Source organism: Tupaia chinensis, unplaced genomic scaffold (assembly GCF_000334495.1).
Source record: "Tupaia chinensis unplaced genomic scaffold, TupChi_1.0 Scaffold000208_1, whole genome shotgun sequence".
NCBI lineage: Eukaryota > Metazoa > Chordata > Mammalia > Scandentia > Tupaiidae > Tupaia > Tupaia belangeri.
This window is the reverse complement of record NW_006159683.1, coordinates 2,781,957-2,802,739: the sequence shown is the minus strand read 5'-3', so window position 1 is coordinate 2,802,739 and position 20,783 is coordinate 2,781,957. Positions and strand designations below refer to the sequence as shown.

At 38.0% G+C, this 20,783-nt stretch overlaps 1 protein-coding gene across 1 annotated transcript; it reads left to right on the top strand.

Moving 5' to 3' along the window:
- The first annotated feature begins 291 nt into the window (after positions 1 to 291).
- IFNG (interferon gamma) lies at positions 292 to 4,394 on the top strand. The gene is made up of 4 exons (XM_006147283.2): positions 292 to 507; positions 1,737 to 1,805; positions 1,896 to 2,078; positions 4,188 to 4,394. The coding sequence occupies exons 1-4, from the start codon at positions 394 to 396 to the stop codon at positions 4,320 to 4,322; spliced, it is 501 nt and encodes a 166-aa protein (XP_006147345.1). The 5' UTR covers positions 292 to 393; the 3' UTR covers positions 4,323 to 4,394.
- Positions 4,395 to 20,783: the final 16,389 nt, after the last annotated feature.

Genomic DNA, 20,783 nt, shown 5'->3' with positions numbered 1-20,783 from the left:
TGAATGGTGTGAAGTAAAAGTGCTTTCAAAGGATCCCACAAGAATGGCACAGGTGGGCATTATGGGTCTGCCTCATCGTCAATGGACCCAAGGAGTTGAGAGGAAACTCTAACTACAACACCAAAATGCCACAAAACCATAGTTATTAATACAAACTAACTACCATCCTTTCCTATCTGTCACCATCTCATCTTTAAAAACTTGTGAAAATACGTAATCCTGTAGAGGCTTCAATTAGGTATAAATACCAGCAGCAAAAGGAGGTGCGGTACATTGTTCTGCTCCTCTGCAGATCAGCCATTAGCAAAGAACAATCAGCTTAAGTCCTTTGGACCTGATCAACGATACCAGGGCTACCGATTTGAACTCTTTTGGCTTACTCTCTCTGAAATAATGAAGTATACAAGTTATACACTGGCTTTCCTGCTTTCTATCATTTTGGGATCTTCTAGCTGTTACTGCCAGGCCCCATTTATGAAAGAAGTACAAAACCTGAAGAACTATTTTGTAAGTATGACCTTTTAGTAGTACTTGCTTATGATTAACAATGACTGATGATGGACTTGCCCTTGTATCTCTGATAGACGGTCATCTCTGGTCCACAGTCATTTTGGGAAGACTTGATTTTTTTTTTGTTGTTGTTAACTCTTGGCTGAATGATTCTCTTGACTAAATAATGTAGATATTGCTTAACTTTCTGCTCCGTTTGCTACAGAGAGTTAGAGGGGACTCATGAATTTTCCAAAAGATGGGAATATTATGGGTACAAAGCATAATTCTGTTGATAATTTGAGGGTGAGAATCCATGCAGTGTGCTATGTTGAGTCGTACATATATTGAAAAAAATGATTCATTTATGACTTCTCAGACTGCTATGACGGTGACAACAAAAAGGTCAAGATAGTAATAGGTAACGATTTACCAGTTAAAGTAAAAGGTTAGGTTCAAAAAATTACTTACAGGTGTTTTTCTCCAGAAAATAATTTCAACATTCTACTGCTCTGTCTGTTATACGTGAGTGACTCCTGAACTCAGTCAGTAGCTCGGGTTGTATAGGAGTTATGATTCTGGCTCAAAGTTTTTAAAAAATTTGTCTTATGGGTTTCCTTTTAAATTTTATTTATGGTTGATAAATAATTTTCACATTTAAAATATTCAATTAAATGCCCAAATTTAGCTTTAAGAATTATAGCTATAATATTATGATAATGTTAAGGCTTCACAATATAGTCTACTCTTGCAATGTAAAATCAGATCTTTCTCTTTCATTCTTTCACACACACACATTTGGAACTATCTTTCAGTGCTGACATAATTATATCCTGTGGGAGGTCACAGTAGATGTTATGGAAATCTATACCATAGGGGGGCAGTATTTTATAATTGGATGGCTTTGAAGATTTTTTTTTTTTTTTAACTAGGCTTGAAAATGTTTTCAGCTTACTACTGTAGAGTTATTTGGGACACCTGAAGTATCATCAGGCTTGTTGAGTTCATTCGTGACATTGCTACTAAAAGATAATATTAGAAAATAAGAATGTTAGAAGATAATAGTGTTTGGGTATACCTGAAATAAAATTTTCTGGAATATTTAATTGTTGGAATTCAAGAAAAGGAGTGTAAAGGAAATCTCTAAATATTGGCTGCAGCTGAGTTCAATGAAACTTTCACACAGTTTTACGGTATTTTGTGGTCTAATTATAAATAATTTTCTTTTTCTCCTTTTTCTTTCCCAGAATGCAACTGATCCAGGAGTAGGGGATACTGGGCGTCTTTTTGTAGATATTTTGAAGAATTGGACAGAGGTAAGTTGAATAGTTCCATTTGTTTGATTTTCCTACTGTTTTCTGATAGAAAAATTCACATTGTCCTTTTTTGTGCTCTTTTCTCCCAAGGAGAGTGACAAAAAAATATTTCAGAGCCAAATCGTCTCTTTCTACTTCAAACTTTTCGAAAGCTTCAAAGACAACCAGGTCATCAAAAAGAGTGTGGATATCATCAAGGAAGACATGATTGATAAATTCTTCAACAGCAGTCCCACTAAACTGGATGTCTTTCTAAACTTGACTCGAATTTCAGTGAGTCTGTTTTCTTTCCTCAGTTTTATTGCAGAGGCTTCTGCCAAATATTTAATTCACAGAAAGTAGAGGTTGGCTATTTATCAGTTGCTAAAGTTATGAAATGAACCCAAAACTTCCTTACTAATTCCTTGGTAATTACAGAGTGCTTTGGGCAACTCTGTAAAGTCAGTATGAGACTCATTTAAATGTATAATTTGGAAAAATGCTAGTATTATCACTATCACAGACAGAGAGGTTAATGAGCAAATCTAGAAGGAGGAAGTTGATGAAGTATTAAGGCGGAGAACTGAGAAGCAGTTTTCTCAATGCCCCTTAGGGGCAATGTGATGGAAATTCTCTTGCTTTGGATAGGAGGGTATGTGTCTTAGTGGAAAGAGCAGTGGGAGGGGGTGAGAAGATGTGTGTTCTCTTCCCAACTTGGTCACTGAGGAGCTGTGACCTCAGATGAATCACATGCCTGGCAGGGCTTAGTGGGTTCATCTTTTCTTTTTCTTTTTTCTTTTTTTTAAAGGAGCCTATTGGGTTTATGACATAAATTGTATGGTCTCCTTTGCTCTAAAATTCTATAATGCCATGGATAAAAAATGAGAATGAGACAAGAGAAAGCTACAGCCTTTGAAGAGGCATCAGGGGTATCACCTTGCCAGTCTCTGGTCAGCTTTTCTGATTTAGGTAGTCCAATGAGAAGTGAGAATGTTTGCTGTTTGTTTATAGACAAAAAGAAGTAGAATTTATGCCTTATGAGTGTTCTGTCAACTTTCAGATACTAGAATATTTTAGCTAGAGAAGTCTGTTGACTCCTAAGTTTTATCTCATGAAATTGCCTTGAGTTTTTAAATTGATGGCTCCCAATGATTAACTAGTTATTTTGAAGCTTTAAGACAAATTGGGCTGGGGACCAGCAAATGACATAATGGTTACATCACTAGACTCCCACATAGTTGATCATGATTTGAGTCCCGGACTTGGTGGCTTTCATCTCATGTGGGGTGCATGTGTGTGCATGCCAAGATCCCAAGAGAAGAATGGAGGAGAAGGGATTGTGGTGTGGCCATGCCCCCTCGGGGTGATTTCTCACTTTCTGTCTCTCTGGTGAGCACACATGCCATATAGCAAAAATCCCTCTCAAAACAAAACAAAGAAACCAACACATATTGTGTTGTCTAAAATTTTATCTAGGAGACAAACACCTTCAGACTCTTTTAGATTTGGCTTTGATATGACTTTTTCTCTTAGAATTTGTGCCCAGATTTCACTATATCTGGGTTTGTTTCTCACTCCTCTCATATAAGCCTGAAAGAACTACAAGGAGATACGTCAGCAGGCATCCTATTAATGGCTCTATTTATTAGAGTGCAATATAGATCAACTTATTGGCATAGAAGGCAGAGTACAGGAGGGGTTCTTTATTTCCTAATTTATAGCTTTTGTCTGTCTTGGACTTGGTGTTTTACCAAGTACTTAACCTATGTCAATGCTTCTCATGCCACTTTGGTGGGTATATAATTACCTGGGGACCTTGGTGAATGTACAGTGACACAGGCTATCTACTTCATGCACCTGGGTCTTGGAGTCCTTCATTAGGTCTCCAGAAGAGTCTGCTATACACCAAAGGCAAGAACTATTGACCTAGAGTCACTCACTTGATATGTACAACAAAGACTAGTTATAAATATGAGTGATAGAATTGGTAGATTGATGACTTAGAGATCCTATAAAGAATCTTGCCTTTACTCAGATGAGAAAATAGGTTTAGAGAGGTTAAGTGTCTGGATGTTAATCACATACATCAGATTCAAACCTACCTTATTTTTAAAATCTCCTTCAAGGCTCTTTTCACTATAAAATGTTAGTCATTCTGTAGCAGTAAATTTAAGTATTTGTGATGGGCCTTATTGTACTATAGCACTACCAGTAATTTAATTATAATTTAAAGTCTTAACTGCTAAAGAGATGAATACTATATATGAAGGTAACCTATTGCTAGTCAGAATCACCTTTTCTTTTAAAATGAATATTTCTATTTTCACTGTGTATGACAATAATAGCAGAATATTCTAATGGCTGTATGCCTAAAATTAATTTTGTTGTTTTATTTCCCCAAAGGTAAATGATGTACAAGTCCAGCGCAAGGCAATATATGAACTCCTCAATGTGATGATTGACCTGACCCCAAAATCTAACCAAAAGAAGCGAAAAAGGAGTCAGATGCTGTTTCGAGGTCGGAGAGCTTCCAGATAATGATCAATCTGCCTTCAGTATTTGAATTTTCTAACCTAAATCTATTTATTAATATTTAACATTATTTATAAAGGGAATATATTTTAAACTCATTAATAAAAGTATTTATATTAGTGACTTTTATGTAATGAAAATAAATATCTATTAATATATATATTATTTATAATTCCTGTATCCTGTGATTTTTTTTTACTTGACCACTTTTTTCTGATTAATTAGGCAAGACTATGTGATAACAAGGCCTTACCTCATGGGCCAACTAGGCAGTTGACCTAAGATGTCTGGGAGTTACACATTTATTTTACTTGACCATACAGTGAACACTTATACATGAAGTGATACGATCTGGTTGCTGTCCATTTGAGGACATGTATGTATTCCATGCCACTGCTTTAATGGCATATCAGACAGTACTTGAAAGTGTCAGGTGATACAACTTATCCCCTGATAAAAGCATAGCATCCTGTGTAATTTCATGCTTGGTGCATCTGAGTGTTATTGACAACTGTGACTGCACCCAAATGGAAAGTAACCCATTTGTTTAGTCTAATCAATATCTGATATATATATATACACACACACACATATATAATATACACACACATATATGTGTGCATATATATATATATATATAAAGCATAACTTCACAACTATTTATTGTGTCAGATCTTTTTCTAAGTAAGAACTGGTGTGAATGAATTACATGTCTAATGAGTTAAGTTAGAAGAAGGACGTCATCTGTAGCTGTGGAAATTTTAGAGTTGCATTTGGCCCCATTAAACATGACATTTCTGTCCACTGGCAATTTGTTGGCTTTCACTGTTCTAGTTGGCAGCTGTTTGAGCGATCTTTCCAAAATATAGATTTAATTATGTTACCATTCAATTCAGAACTTCTGCTATGGAAAGTAGTCCAAATTTGGCATAGAGATTTATTTTTCCCCCTCCCTCCTACATCTCCTCATTCACTCTTTCATTTTGGTAGTCTGTTCTCTGTTCATCTTTGGAAAATACCATTGGGTATCAGAGAGTGTGTGTAAACTCTAGGGAGAGTGGCCTTGAGTTTGGGGATCTGGGTTATGCCATTAAAAGTAGTGTGACCTTTAATTAATTATTTAATCTGCTAAGCTTCAGTTTCCTTTTCTGAAAAAGAAGAATAATTGTGCCTTTCTCATAATGTTATAATAAGAGTTCATTCTTTCAATCAAGAAGTATTTGCTGGAGTATCTGCTCTGTGCATGTTGCCTTTTTAAGGGCTAGAGATACCTTACTTGACAAGGCAGACAAGGATCCCTGCCTTTGTGGAATTTGATTAGTTGTAGCTGTGAATTTCAAAAGACCCAGAGAGTCTGGGTAAGATAGTAGACCCTAAGAGATAATGCGCATTGGGATGTGTTGTGAGCCTGGGACTTTTTATAATCTCTGACATAAATGAGGATAATAGATATAATGAGTTTAGTTCTGCTGGACTTGGAACATATAGTGATGGGAATATTGAAAGTGTCAAGGACAGAGATTAGATAACTGGGGCTTTCGTCTCAATAACTTTGCTTAATACTCCCACAATAACAGGCTAAATGAAATAGTTTATATAACAGAATCATTTTAGTCTTTAACAATAATCAGTGGTCATTACTTTGATTATTTGGCAAGTAAATAATAAGGTAAGACTTGATTCCAAAACTTTTCAATCTTTGATGAGGCAGCATTGAAGAGAAACTGGGTTGATCTTGCAACAGTTGCAACTAATAGGAGCTGCTGTTGATGTTCCTACTCCTGTTAATATTTGTAAATGTTTTCTGGAGACTACAGATGGTGGAGAGAGGCCAGAAGGTGTTGCTGTAAGATTGTCTTGTCTGGAGCATAGAACAAGACCATAACTTGGGAAAGAATTGCAAATTTTCACTACAGTCATCTTGAGAAGTGATTAATAATTTTTTGATGGGAAATGAATTCCTAAAGAATGGGCCTTAGTCTAGGGTTAGGTAAAACTTCCCTGGCTCCTAACTTCCCTGGTTCTTAAGCCTGATTTCAGTTTGGTCAGGTCTCTATGACATGGAGAGATGTAGACTGTACTAGTGGTATGATGATAATAAGGAGTAAAATGGGAGGAATACTCTAAAAGCACACTTGAGCTGAGACTGGCCTATACAGTAATTATATATTATTCTCTATACTGTATATTTCTTCCTTCCTGTACACACCTAGTCTCAGAAGTATTGTGGGACTTACAGGAGAGATGAACTGAGCTCTAGATTAAGGCAATCCTGGGGGTAGCAATGTTCCTTCTCCCAGGTGCCAGCAGGGGCAGATATTTCTTTAGGCTCAAAAGTAGCACAGGAAGCAGCCTGAGATTGCTTGTAAGAACCTTTATAGTATATAGTTCCACCTTCAATGACTCTCAAAGAAAGGTGGTATAGTCTCAATGGTGCACTGCTTTTCAGTGACTGGAACTTCAGCATGAAACCTCAATGGACTTTCCTCTTCACCTCCTCCCCTTCTTGTTCCTTCGCTTCCACTCCTGAACAATATAATTCTAAATCAATTAAGTTAATCAAAATAAGGTAGACATCCATAGGAGCTGATACTAAGGAGTCAAATTCCAAGCATAGTGAGAAAGTGTATTTGCAGGAGAAACCTGATGAGGAAGGGGTCAGAGTCTGAACAGAATGCATAGAATGTCCATGAAGAGGTAGGGAGTGTACCATTTTTCATTGCTTTTATAATAAGTGATCACAAACGTCACCCCAAAACAATACACATTTATTATCTTATAGTTTTGGTGGTCAGAAGTCCAAAACCAGCCTTAAGTCATCGGTAGAGCTGCATTCCTCCTGAAGAGTCTTCTTCCCAATGTCTGGAGGCACTTTTAGTCTAATTGTCTGAAAATTCTGGAGGATAATAGCCTCCTCCTACTCCTTTTTCTTTTTAAATTTTATTTATTTCTTCAAAAGAGAGAGAGAGACAGAGAGACAGAGTCACACAGAGAGAAATATAAGCACTCCCAAAAGGGTCTTCACATTGTGCTCCACCTCTAGACTCGGTCAGCCAGGATCAAGTGTGTGCCTGAGGGGGATAATCCCAATCAAAATCCCAGCATGAATTTTGTAGATCATAATTTTATATGTTAGACATTCTCTAACTGAATGAATAGTCAATTGAAATAACTAGAGAGAATTGTGGAATCTTGGTTTGTCTATAATGTCATCAATATTTGAGTGCTCTAGGAGAAAAGGTAAGGGTGAATGTCTCTTATCCTCTTTTGTTTACCTAGAGTAACAACTGGCTGCCCCATCATGGACTTCTTTCAGGCAGATGGTGATGAAGGATCAAAGGTGAAAGTGCCATCACCATCTGAGCTACAGATATGAAGCCACATCAGAGAATCATTAACATCCTGGGCATGGCCACCAACACGGATGTGTAATAGACTAGCGTGAAATAACACTCATGAGTAACTAGAGAGCATGTTTTATACTTTAAAGTCATTTTTCAAGATTCAGTTAGAAATAAATTTCATTAGCTTTCAAACTTTAGGAATATTTACTATTTTCAAGCCACATTTCTTTCATCTGTAAAATAGGATGGGAGGTCATAAAGTTGTTGGAAGGATTAATAACAAAATACATGTTAATGTTTAGAATAGATACAATACTTTGTAAATGATAACTATTATTATTATTATTTTTGTTGAATAAATCAATGATCATTATCATTAGCTTCCCCTCCATTCCAAGTTCTCTTTAGGTTTTTTTGATCTACAAAATTTTCCATTTCTAGAAGAATGGAGAGGAAGCAAGTGGCAAAGAAAGTCAGAGAAGTCAAGTCAGAAGTTACTACTTTTGTTTTATTTTAATTGTATTTTCATTGGTCTAGTATATTACTACTTAGGCTACCATGAAAGTTTTGTGAGGTCTTGTATCTGGGGGTCATCAGGGAGAAGTGAGATCTGGGACTAGGGTGTAGAGGGCTTGCAAAACTAATGTACCTTCAGGGATATAGATCAAGAAAACACAGAGTATCTTGGAAGTTAACAAGAGGTTGAGACATGAAAGTTTTGAGAAAGGAAGGTAGGGACATCTACTCTGTAGTCCAAACCTTGGAGACAGAGCTGACAAATGTGATTTTGAGAAATCTGTCCATAAAAGCATAGACCATCACTGACAAACTAGATTTCCATGGCAACATCTACTTCTCCTGAGTAGGAAGCTGGCATGAGAGTGAGATAGATCAGGTTACTGATCAAGATATTTGGTCTAATGTGTAATAGACTAGCGTGAAATAACACTCATGAGTAAATAGAGAGCATGTTTTATACTTTAAAGTCATTTTTTCAAGATTCGGTTAGAAATAGATTTCATTAGCTTTCAAACCTTAGGAATATTTACTATTCCTAAATAGTAGATGAAGGGTCAGAGACTCCTGGAGCTTGAGCAGTCAAAACGGTGTTAAAACCCTTCTCTGTTCCATCAGGTCCCTCCTAAGCTCCTGTGGATGGAAAAATGATATGTCCATTATGTGGCATGCCCATGTCAGTATTCACTCATGGCCCAGGAAGGGGGAACATGAGCAGGCTGAGATTGAAACCACAGAAACCTGGGAAAGCAAATACAGAAACCCAACAACATGCTTTTAATGGAAAAGATGCAAGAATTGTGAAGAGCTTTGTAGTAAGTCTAGAGGAATCAGTGACCATGTTAGGATAAAAATTCTATTTGACTGAGGTTATGATTCTTCTTGAAGCACTTGCTTTTTAGAAACACCAAGTATTTTTTTTTATTTCATTTTCCTTTATACATTTAATCACATTATTATTTGGCTTACAAAATGGTTAGTTCAATAGGTGAACATTTCTCCCTAGTATAGCTGATAAAACTATAAAATACCTTCAACAGATAATACCACATTTCTTTGTGCCATTAATGCTTTGCCTCGCTATTTTCTTCTAAATGTCCTTCCTCAGACCCTCCTCTTTCACACACACTATATCTGGTATTTACATCTATATACTGTGTTCCTATATCCTTTAGTCAATTAGTTTCAGTCATAGAGTGCGGACGCTCGGTGTATATTAAGTGGGGACATACAATGCCTCTCCTTCATAGCCTGGCTTGCTTCACTCAGCAGTAAATATTCCATATTCATCCACTTCTTTTTGTTTTTTTATGGCTGAATAGTATTCTATGGAGTATATGGAGTATATGTGCCACAGTTTTTCTTTCTTTCTTTTTTTTTTTTGGAGAGGTTTATGCTATAGGGCACGTGTGCTCGCCAGAAAGACAGAAAGTGAGAAATCATCCCCCGGGGGGATGGCCACGTCACAATTCCTCCTCCTCCATTCTCCTCTCGGGTTCTTGGGCATGCGCACACATGCCCGGCATGAGTTTAAGCCACAGGGTCTGGGACTCGAACCGTCCTTTGGGTAGATACCCAGGAGTGGGATTACTGGATCATATGGTAGTTCTATTTGTAGATGTTTGAAGAATCTTAAAATTGTTCTCCACAGTGGCTGGACCAATTTACATTCCCACCAGCAATGTAAGAGAGTTCCCCTTTCACCACACCCCTCCAGCACTTATTTATTTATTTATTTTTAATCTTAGACATTCTGACTGGGGTTAGGTAGTATCTCATTGTTGTTTTGATCTGCATTTCCCTTACGATGAGGGATGTTGAGCATTTTTTCATATGCCTTTTAGTTATTCATATGTCATCTTTAGAGAGTGGTTTTTTCAACTCATTCTCCCATCTTTTAATAGGATTGACCATCTTTTTTCAGAACAGCTGCTTGAGTTCCTTGTGAATTCTGGTTATCAGTTTCTTATCTGATGCATAGTTTACAAAAATACTTTCCCATTCTGAGGGCTGTCTATTTACACTAATTACTGTGTCTTTTGCCATGCAGAAACTTCTTAGTCTGATGTAATCCCACTTGTCTATTTTGGGGATTACCAACTGTGTTGTGGGGGTCTTATTTAAGAAGTCTTTGCCTTCTCCAATGTCTCCCAGAGTTTCCCCAGTGTTTTTCAGGAGAAGTTTTATAGTTTGAGGTCTTAGATTTAGATCTTTGATCCACCTTGGCTTGATTTTTGTCAGAAGTGAGAGGTAGGGGTTCAGATTCATCTTTCTGCAAGTGGAAACACCAAGTATTTATGAAGATCTGTCATGGTAACTAACCAGATAAGTGACCTTGACTAACTAAGAAGTAAAGAACATAATGTTTATGACTTTGAATTGCAAAGTTCTATGCAAATATGAACTAGGATGTAACACAATATCTGAGAGGAGCCTTGTGCCAACATTTATAAACTGTATGAGATGAGAAAATATAGCAGATTTTTTGATTACTTTAGTTTCTTTGAGATTAAAATAATTAGTGAAAGTCCACTTCTTGAATTTCTTTAAATGTTGTCAACTTTTGCTCTCATTACTTGCCTTGAGAAAGATTTTGTGGTTCATGTTAAGGAGAGTAATGAATTTTTTTTTTTTAACTTCAATCATTTGTGTTCTTTGTATTTGTTGATCTTTGACCTTCCTTTGAAATAGACTGTCTTCGAAACAGGACAGTCTTTGATTGCTGCCATTGTGAATAAGATAAAAATGGAAAATGTAGAAAAACACAAATTCTCTTCAAAGTCTAGGACCTTAAAAAATAAAAGAGACTTAAAATATTGACAAACCTTTTGAGAAAAAGTATTATGAACTAGTGGAGCAAAGTTTACCCCAAATCTCAGAACAATTAAGAGTTCTCTTGGCTAAAAGGAATGGGGACAATTAGAAATAAGGTGATTAGAAGAGAAGCTGGGGATAAGAAATTTGGGTATGAGAGAATCACATGACTTATAATGAAGTGTCTATGTTATCCAGCTCCTACTGGATCAAAGTATGTTATCTATATGGTTATCTACCATATAGATTCACTCAAATAACACTATTTTTTTTTTTTTTTGAGAGAGAGGTTTTTGCTATAGGGTATGTGCGCTTGCCAGAAAGACAGAGAGAGACAGACAGAAAGCAAGAAATCTCCCCCCAGGGGTCATGGTCATGCAATCCCTTCCCCTCCATTCTCCTCTCGGGATCTTGGGCACGCATGCACATGTGCCCGGCGTGAGTTTAAGCCGCCAGGTCCAAGACTCAAACCATGGTCCACTTCATGGGAGTCCAACGACATAGCCATTGCGCTAACTGTTGGTCCCAAATAACACTATTCTTATTTTGTCTTTTAAGAATATTTTGCCAGAGAGTTAGTGCACTTGCCAGAAAAAGGAGAGAGAGAGAAAGCGAGAAAGAAAGAGAGAGAGAGAGAGAGAGAGAAAGTGAGAAAGGAATTCCCTTCTCCTTTGGGGCATGGTCATGCTGTAATCCTTTCTCCTCCATTTCTCTTTTGTTTTGGGATTTTGGGCATGCACACACATACATCCAGAGTATGTTTCAAGTTGCCAGATCTGCGACTCAAACTGTGAAGTTAGCCACATGGGATCACCTTAACCACCATGCCACTGATTGGCCCCAAATACCATTACTCTAAGGGACATTTTTTTTCCACCATGGGATTCCAGAAAACTAACTTCAGCCTAGAAGTTTATGCTAATGTCTCATCAAACATAACATATGCTTTTATTCTTCTGTTTATATTTTTAAAATATGCTTGATTTTCTTCTTATTCATTGCAGAAAAATGTGCTTGCTCTTTTTAAAATTTATTTTAATTTACATTTTATTACATCTTTACAGTACACATTTCTTTTTAACACAAGAACCATGCATGTCAATCAAGACAAGGATATTACTATATACATTATCATGAGCAAATAGCTTATAATTTTTTTGTCAGTTAAGCATACTTTACCCATTCTTTTCCTTCTCCTTTCCCCTCTCCCTTCCATACTAAATTTATTTTCCTCATATTTTATTGATTCACAAAATATTTTAAATATGGACAAAGCTAGAATCTAGTGACAAGTACACTGTAATTTTCATCTGAAACATTTTTTTCTTCTCTCTCCATTCCCCCTTTTACTAAAAGAGGTATAAACTAACTTATTTGTAGAAAAAAAAAAGTTAATCTCAATTTGGTCTAATATTTGCACAAAGCCATAAGAATTCACTTTCTAATGCGAGGCAACAGATACTACTCAGTTATTGAACTTATGCAAATAAACATTCTGCCATAAAATAAGAATGCTCACAAATATTTTCCAATTGCAAAGGGGTCAGGAAGGGAGAAAAGTTTATTTTTTAATTAAAAAATTCTTTTTTTCTTCTTTTTTTGGAGAGGTTTTTTGCTATAGGGCATGTGCATTCGTCAGAAAGACAGAGAGAGTTAGACAGAAAGTGAGAAATCACTCCCCAGGGGGATGGCCACACTGCAATCCCTTCTCCTCTCAAGATCTTGGGCATGCATGCACACACACCTGGCGTGAGTTTAAGCCACTGGGTCCGGGACTCGAACTGCGATCGACTACATGGGAGTCCAGCGACATAGCCATCACACTAACTGCTGGCTCCTCAATTAAAAAAATTCTTTAACACATTGCTGAACCCAACAACTCAAAAGAAAACAAAAATCCTTAAATCCTTAATTCTGGAAGACAAAGCATAGATGAAAATCAGTATTGTTTTAGAAAAAAGTCATAGAATTCTATTTCACCAGTTAATGATTTGGTTTACAAACATACTTCTTCCTATCTTAAAGATATCCCTCGGTTTCACATTTCCCCCTCAAGTGTCATCCTTGTTGCTCCTTTTCTGCCTCACCTTGGCCTTAGACTCTCAGATTCACCATGGCAATGTCAAGAGCATGAAGGTAGGTTAAGTTGGTTGCATCAGCAGCTGGGGACTAGAAGCACTAGAACAGAACTATGGGCAGTGGGTGGAATCTGGAGTTGAGTCAATTGGGGGGGAAAATTGGTAATGTTTTAAATTGGTGGAAAAAAAAGGAATTATTTCATATTTCTCAAGATTTTACCTCATGATTGAAAAGTATGAAGTGGAAAGAATTGTTTCTGGAGTCTCACAAAAGTTTACTGAGTATATCCCAACAAGTTAGTGGTTCAAAATGACCTTAACTTAGTTTATGAGCTTTATACGAGGTTTCAAGGTCTTTTTTCAGATTTTCCAAGGATATGTCTTTCCACTTGAAAATAACACAAATGATTGTTTTTCTGTTTATATTTTAGCAAATATGGTTGATTTTTTTCATAGTCATTGCAGAATAATGTGTTTGCCCTTTAACCCTAAGAAAAAATGATCTTAATGATTCATGACAAACAGACACTAAAAGTTCTGTGCCTTTCTAAGAGCTTTCTGGTGTTCAAAATGATTTCTCATAACCTTAGGCAGAGAATCACCTTTGATGTTGTGGTGAAGTCTCTATGGAGTGCCTGCATGTGCCCCATGGCGATGTGAATGAGTCAAAAGCATGGAAGGAAGAAGTTGATCTGGAAATGTCAAAATGGAAATAATCAATTTTAGAGACAGAGATTTTTAAGTGGGTAAGAAAGTTGAAGCCTCCACATTAGCCTCCAGAATAGTTGATCATATGGGAATAAATGTAGTACTTATAATGTCATTGCATAAATGAAGTGAGATAATGTGTGTAAGTTGCATGAGCTATGGGGTAATTCTTCACTGCACAGAACTGTCTCAGGCATTGCAGTACTTCTAACATCCTTGGTTTCTTCACCCGTGAAATTTTCGTACAACCTCTAGAATCATTGTGACTCTCAGTTTGGCCATATACATTTCCAAAATTACTTTGGAGTGAGGAAAGATTGGATATCACTTATACTTACAGCCTTGTCCTTCTTTTGTTTCTAATCAATGGTATGTCTTTGTGTGTCTAATAGAAATACCCAAGACTTGGTGGTTTTATATATATATATATATATATATATATATATATGTTTATTTCTTCCAGTTCTGATGCATGATGGCTGGAAAATCGGAAGGCATTGACCTGGCATCAGGTCAGCCTACAACATGGCCAATGGAAATGTAGAGACTAGTAAGTATGAGCCGAGAGAGTGAGCTGTTGGTGAGCTGCAGATCCACAGCTTGCTTTGTCTCTTTTATATAGCAAACAGATCTTGCCAGAACTAAACCCTTCTCACCAGAGCTAGACCTCATGGGGTCCCACAAGATATTATTAAATTATTCATGAGGGTGTTACCTCCATGATCAAATCACCACCATGTATCACCACTTTCTAACATCCAATTCCAAAACATGAAACTATCTAAATCATAATGACATGTGACTAATCTTGCAAGTAGTTTGGCAGGACCATTTTGAATATTTCCCATTTAATTGTTTTCATTCATTGAGGGTACTGTGAACAAGGCACTGAAACTACTGGAGGAATAAGAATTGGAGGAATAAGAATTGTAAATATGAGTAACTGATCTGCAGTGATTGGGGGGGGGTGTGTGTGCGCGGGCAGCACCAGGAATTCTGGGTAACTGAACTTAGCTATTTTTGTTTTTATCGTTAGGTTTAGGAACTCTCAGAGTAGAAAATGCTGTGCAATTGGAAAATGACATGTTGGAAACTCTGGCTCAGGCGATAGGAAACCCCCTTTTGTCTGTTTCCTTAGGTTACACACTGGGGTCAAATTGGACATAACCAAAGGGGCCAGACTCTAAAGCTTTGTCAGTCTGCAAGTGTGATTCTGTCTATAGACACAGACAATATGATACCAGTCAGTTTATGAATAATTTCAATAAAGGCATATGTTTATCAAATGTAGTTAAAAGAAATGATTGTTTTCCTCAGGTTTTTTTTTTTAATTCATTTTATTTTTATTCCTGAATCAGGGCTACCCAAGGTGAATCAGAGGAACAGAAAACATACACTGAGGAGGCAGCAGCAAAGAGTCATGAATCACTGAACAATCATGAGTTTCTACCAGTGGTCTTCACAGCTGGGATTTTGTTTTCATAAGAACAAGAAAACAGGTTTTAGATTCTTGACTGATCTGCATGTCAGAGAGAAATAATTGTCCCATTTAATCCTGGTGTGACTGTTTAAGTATAATTTTTCTGAATTTAAAGATAAATCCTGTGGTTTCTGCTGTTGCCACCATTTTGTGCTCATTGTCCATCAGGTCAGGTCAAATGACAAAGTCAGGCAAGGGATGAGACCCAGAAAAACAGTTGTTGGTAGTTAACTACCATTTCCAGTAATTTGACAGTGACCTACAGTTTCTTTTGAAGTGGGATAAGAAGAAAAGAAGGGTCAGAAGATTTTAGGACCAATCATTTCGAGGGACTCCATTTTTGAAAGTGAGTAGAGGCTGAGTTGGGAAACAAAGTTTTACTCCTTTAAGATTTTTTTTTTTTCCTGACAAATATCTTAAAGGTCACATACCTATTAGTATATGAATGTTTTTAACCACACAAGTTTCAGTAAAATAAAAAAAATCAAATGCTACTAAGGAAACCAGTTTTTTTTTTTTTTTTTTTTTTTTTACCAGGGTAAACAAAAAAAAAAACTAAAATGATATAAAGGAAATTTTTTTTTTTTTTTTTTTTTTTTCACCAGGTTAGCAAATAAGGGAAACAAGTCTATAGGGTTGAATGGCTTGAAGTTTTGACTGGTATGGCAAGCAGTGCCAGGGAAACCACAGTCTGGGTTTTCTACCCTAAAATGTGGAAACATATGTATTTTCATCTTTTTCCTATCTCAAAGATGAGACCAGAATGTCGGTGTTAAAAAACTCACATACTGCTCACCAAAACAGTTACAGCTCAAATGGTAAACGGTGAGATACTTGCTCTTTGCAATGCAGGGACTTTAGGCAGGTCCAGTGGGGAAGCGGTTTCCTAATTATGCTGACTAGGAGGGCTACACATTCAATTTCTGCTCCTCATTAGAGATAGTCAGTGGAAAAGAGGTAGACTTTGAAGAGATGACAGGAAACAGCCTCTCAGAAATGAAATGAGAGGCCATTTCTATATTTATTTAATGGGAGCAATCGGGGAATCAGGAAACCAAACTGGTAGAAGATTCAAAAGTAAATAAAAGAAGGTTAAAAGTGCTTTACCAGACTGCAGTAGGCAGGACCTGGGAGAGTGTGGTTGGATGAGGCAGATCACTTCCTAGCTCTGAGAAAGACTTTGCAATTCAGGGGAGCCCACGGACTTTCTGCAAGGAGTTTCTGTGAAATAGGGATGCAAAGTATAACACTCTTCCACCCCTGCTGCCTGAAGTTTTGGTTTAGAAGAGTAATGAAGACAAGGTGAATCACTAATAAATTTAGCATGGTGCCTGACACAAAATTAGCATTCACGAGTGAAAGTCATTATTGTTAGTTTTAGAAGTTTTATTTGTTTCTTCTGTGAAAGATACAGTTAGGACACACACACACACACACAGATAGCACCTCCAACAGAGTGCTGATGCCACACTCCACCTCCAGCCCCAGTGATCACATTACCATGGGCACACGTGTGTCTGGTGAACTCATGGAAGTCTCTGGATGTGAACCCGTAGCCCTCCCATATGGGTAGACCCACACAGATAGCATCATGCCTCACTATTGTGCCATCATCTATCCCTGAAAGCCATTAGTTTATTAGTATCTTTTTCTTTTCATTTTAGAGAATTTCATGTCCATTCCTGTGCTGTGTTCAAAGTAATTTCTTAATGAACATTCGTGGGTAGGAAAATTAATTGGAGTGTCACAGTGGTTAATAATAAGCAGCATTGGGAACCAGCAGTTAGCATAATGGCTATGTCACTGGACTCCCACGTAGTTGACTGTGGTTCGCGTCCCGGACCTAGTGGCTTAAAACTCACGCCAGGCGCGTGTGCGTGTGTGCCCAAGATCCCAGGAGGAGAATGGAGGAGAAGGGATTGCAGTATGACCATCCCCCACCATCCCCCCTGGGGGGTGATTTCTCGCTTTCTGTCTCTATGTCTCTCTCTGTCTGTCTGGCGAGTGCACACGCCCTACAGCGAAAATCTCTCCAATAAATAAATAAATAAATAAATAAATAAAAATAAGCAGCATTTATTTTGGCTTTACTATGTGTATATGTACTTATTAAAATAAGTTCAGAAATGTTGCTTGGATCCTCCACCTATAGCTCTACCAGAATGGCATTATCATTGTTCTTTACACAGGAGGAAACTAAGGCCCAAGGTCACTCAACTAGTAAGTGGCAAAGCCAAGACTAAGACTCAGGCACCCTGTCTCCAGAAACCATGCTCTCCACAGAGAAAAAGGGAAACTGTTCAAGAACTGGAGGATTCTGGTACCTGCTGAGGGATTATGTCTAGACCGTTCATTCTGAAATTCATGTGAGTAAAGGGAGATTGGTCTTTCTTCCACAGCAGAGAATACCTTAGCCAAAATGGGAGCACTGTAGCAGACAGTCTCTGGGGCAGAGATGGAGAAAAGCAGCAGCCATCTATTCTGCTGGGCTGTGGCCTCCATACAACACTCTGTTTCCTTTTCACTTTTGCATCCACCTGATAGCACGTCTGATGTGATAAGAGAAATTAGCTTGGCCAGATACTGAAGCAGGCACAGTGGCAGAAAAGCAATAAACGCAATCCACAGAGAGGAAACGATCATGCTGTCCTAAGTATGTCTTCACAGGCCTGGTCACCGACTCCTTCAGAGGGAAGTTACAGTCCTGGCAGAAAGAGAGCACCTTGGGTAAATTTTTAAAGTAGCACAACTGGATCCTGTACCTACTATTTTTCTTGGTTTATGAGTTTTCTTCTTCATAATCCCATCTGTTCTGGACTGCAAAGCCTTTTGTGTACCCTAGACCCCTTAATGTGATTGTTCACTTTGGTCTGCCTTCTTTGAGCCCAGAGTGCACCCTCCTTATTTTTCTCATCACAGTTTTCGTTTAAGTTTACTTCATTTGTATCTTCTAAGATAGAGAGAGGCATCCCCAACAGGGTTCCCAAGCCATAATCCACTCTGAGCTTCACCCTGGATCATGTACATGCATGCCTGGCATGCTCAGAGAGGTCAAAGGCTCCAACTGCGCCACTGCCGTGCAGCGATTGCCCCTACATCATAGCTTTCACTTGTTTTGCCACTCTCTTTTCCTGACTGGCCTAACTGGAAGAATTCAGATAGGATATTTTTACCTAGTGAGCCAGTCTAGATGCAGGCCTTTGAGTTTCTTATCTGAGGGATATTGTTTCAAAGAATATTCTTAAACTGTCAAAGACTTGATTCTAAACACTAAGGTTCGAACGGGAGGGCTTCAGGCTCTGTGGTAGGATAGTGGGGGATTTGGGAGAGATTCCATAAATTGCAGGGTGCCAGTAACTGATTGGTCACTATGGGTAGCATCTAAAATGGAATGCATGATTTCTAATGCATTTTATTTCATGTTGTCTTGGACTATTCTTTAATTCTTTTATTTGTGTATTTTATCAACTGTATTATCAGTTCTTGTTGGACACAGTGAATTTCTCACACTACTTAATACAGAGAAAAGGTATTCAACAAGCAAATATCCATTTGTATATTCAAGTGGGAGCACAATGCACACTTTAGGAGAACTTGTTTTAGGAATATATATCTATATATATAGATATCTACATATCTATCTATCTATCTATTATCTATCATCTATCTATCTATCTGTATATAACAGGATACATTTGTATATTCGAGTGGGAGCACAACACACACTTTAGGAGAACTCATTTTGCGGTTATTTACAGATATCTGACAGAATTCGCTTAGGGAAGGAAAGTCTTAAAAGGGCTAGCCTAGGACAATTTCATCACTAATAACTACAAACTCAAATTTGGAGTACAAATTTGAGTACAAATTCCATAACTGCTACCATCACTCCCAAACTAGATTGAACTAGAGATGATATTACCAAGATGATGGAGTGGCCTCCAAATTTATATAAAGAAAGAAAGTTATTCATAAACCAGATTAGTACAGTAAAGGATCAAGGGCTCATTAAAGAATCTGCAGCAACAGAGTGGAGAAAAAAAAAACAAACACCAAACCAACAAACAAAAAACATCCACATAAAAGGACTGCTGGTGATATCGACACATACAAAGCTCCGGGGAAGGCCAGGAACAAAGAAGAAAGGTGGTAGCTGTCTGTATCCACTATATGGCAGGAACCACCATGATCCCCTGCAACCTGCTCAGAGAGGACACCAGCATCTCTGCCACTGAGGTGGCAAACAGCTGTCCCTGCCAGAAAATTCTGGAGAATTTGGAGAGGGGGATGTGGCTGCATGCTGCTCACCCACTCTAGCAGGGACTTCTGTGGAGCAGATCCCTCAGGAGCAGAGTCACCACCTTACCAACCCTGTGTAAGCCCTGACCCTGAGCTGTGGCTACTCTGTGAATGTCCACATTCTAGACCTGAGGTCTGGGGCTGCTCTAGACCTGAGTATACATTGGATACTAAAGCCATCACCATAGTGAGCTAACTTGTATCTGGGCCCTGAAGTCGTGCTTTTGCCGCCCATACCAGTATCCTGGGTACTGGCTCAATTGCATAGAGAACCAGGTCCCACACTGAGCCCAGAGGTACTCTGATTCTGAGTATACCTGTGCTTCTATTCTTAGCTCTCTGGCTACTTCTCAAGCATCCTCACTTTGCATAGTATTACCAACATAGCACTGAGGAGTGTCCGTGCCCTGGGTACCTAAGCCATTACAACTCCATCTCCCTCCCTCTTCCTCTCCCTCTACCTTTCCCTCTCCCTCCCTCCCTCTATCTCTCTGGAAGCATACACACCCTCTGACAACTGAAAAAAATAAAAAGAACTCAAGTAGATTGAAAATAAAAGATAGACAAAGATATTTTATGCAAATAAAAACCAAAAGAGTGCCAGCAGGTGGTATAGTGGTTAAGGCATTGTACTTCCTTATGGTCAACCACAGCTCGAGTCTCAGACTTGACAGCTTGAAACTCATGCTGGATGCATATGCATGTGTGCCCAAAATCCCAAGAGGAGAATGAAGGGGAAGGGACTGTGGCGTGACCATCCTTCTGAGGGGTGATTTCTCACTTTCTGTCTGTCTTGTTTCTCCAGCAGCACACGAGCACTACAGAAAATAAAAAACAAAAACAAAACAATGAAAAAAATAGAGCAGAGGTAGCTATACTATATCAGAAAATAAAATTTAAGACTAAAATGAGACAAAGAAGGTCATCAAATAACGATTAAGGAAAAAAATTTCAAGAAGATACAGTAATTGTAAATACTTATACACCTAATATTGGTGCTCTTAAATACGTAAAAAAAAATTTAGTGTCTGAAAGGAGAGATGGTCTGCAATACAATGATGTTAGGAGACTTCAATACCCCAGATAATTTAGATATAAGATCAATAAGATAACGATTGGGCAGGAACCACCATGATCCCCTGCAACCTGCTCAGAGAGGACACCAGCATCTCTGCCACTGAGGTGGCAAACAGCTGTCCCTGCCAGAAAATTCTGGAGAATTTGGAGA

Bases quoted from the DNA above. Each gene is read 5' to 3' on its own strand.
- IFNG (XM_006147283.2), top strand. From the start codon at position 394: ATGAAGTATACAAGTTATACACTGGCTTTCCTGCTTTCTATCATTTTG. The intron at 1,806-1,895 runs GTAAGTTGAATA...TTTTCTCCCAAG, and splicing joins TTTTGAAGAATTGGACAGAG to GAGAGTGACAAAAAAATATT. The intron at 2,079-4,187 runs GTGAGTCTGTTT...ATTTCCCCAAAG, and splicing joins TAAACTTGACTCGAATTTCA to GTAAATGATGTACAAGTCCA.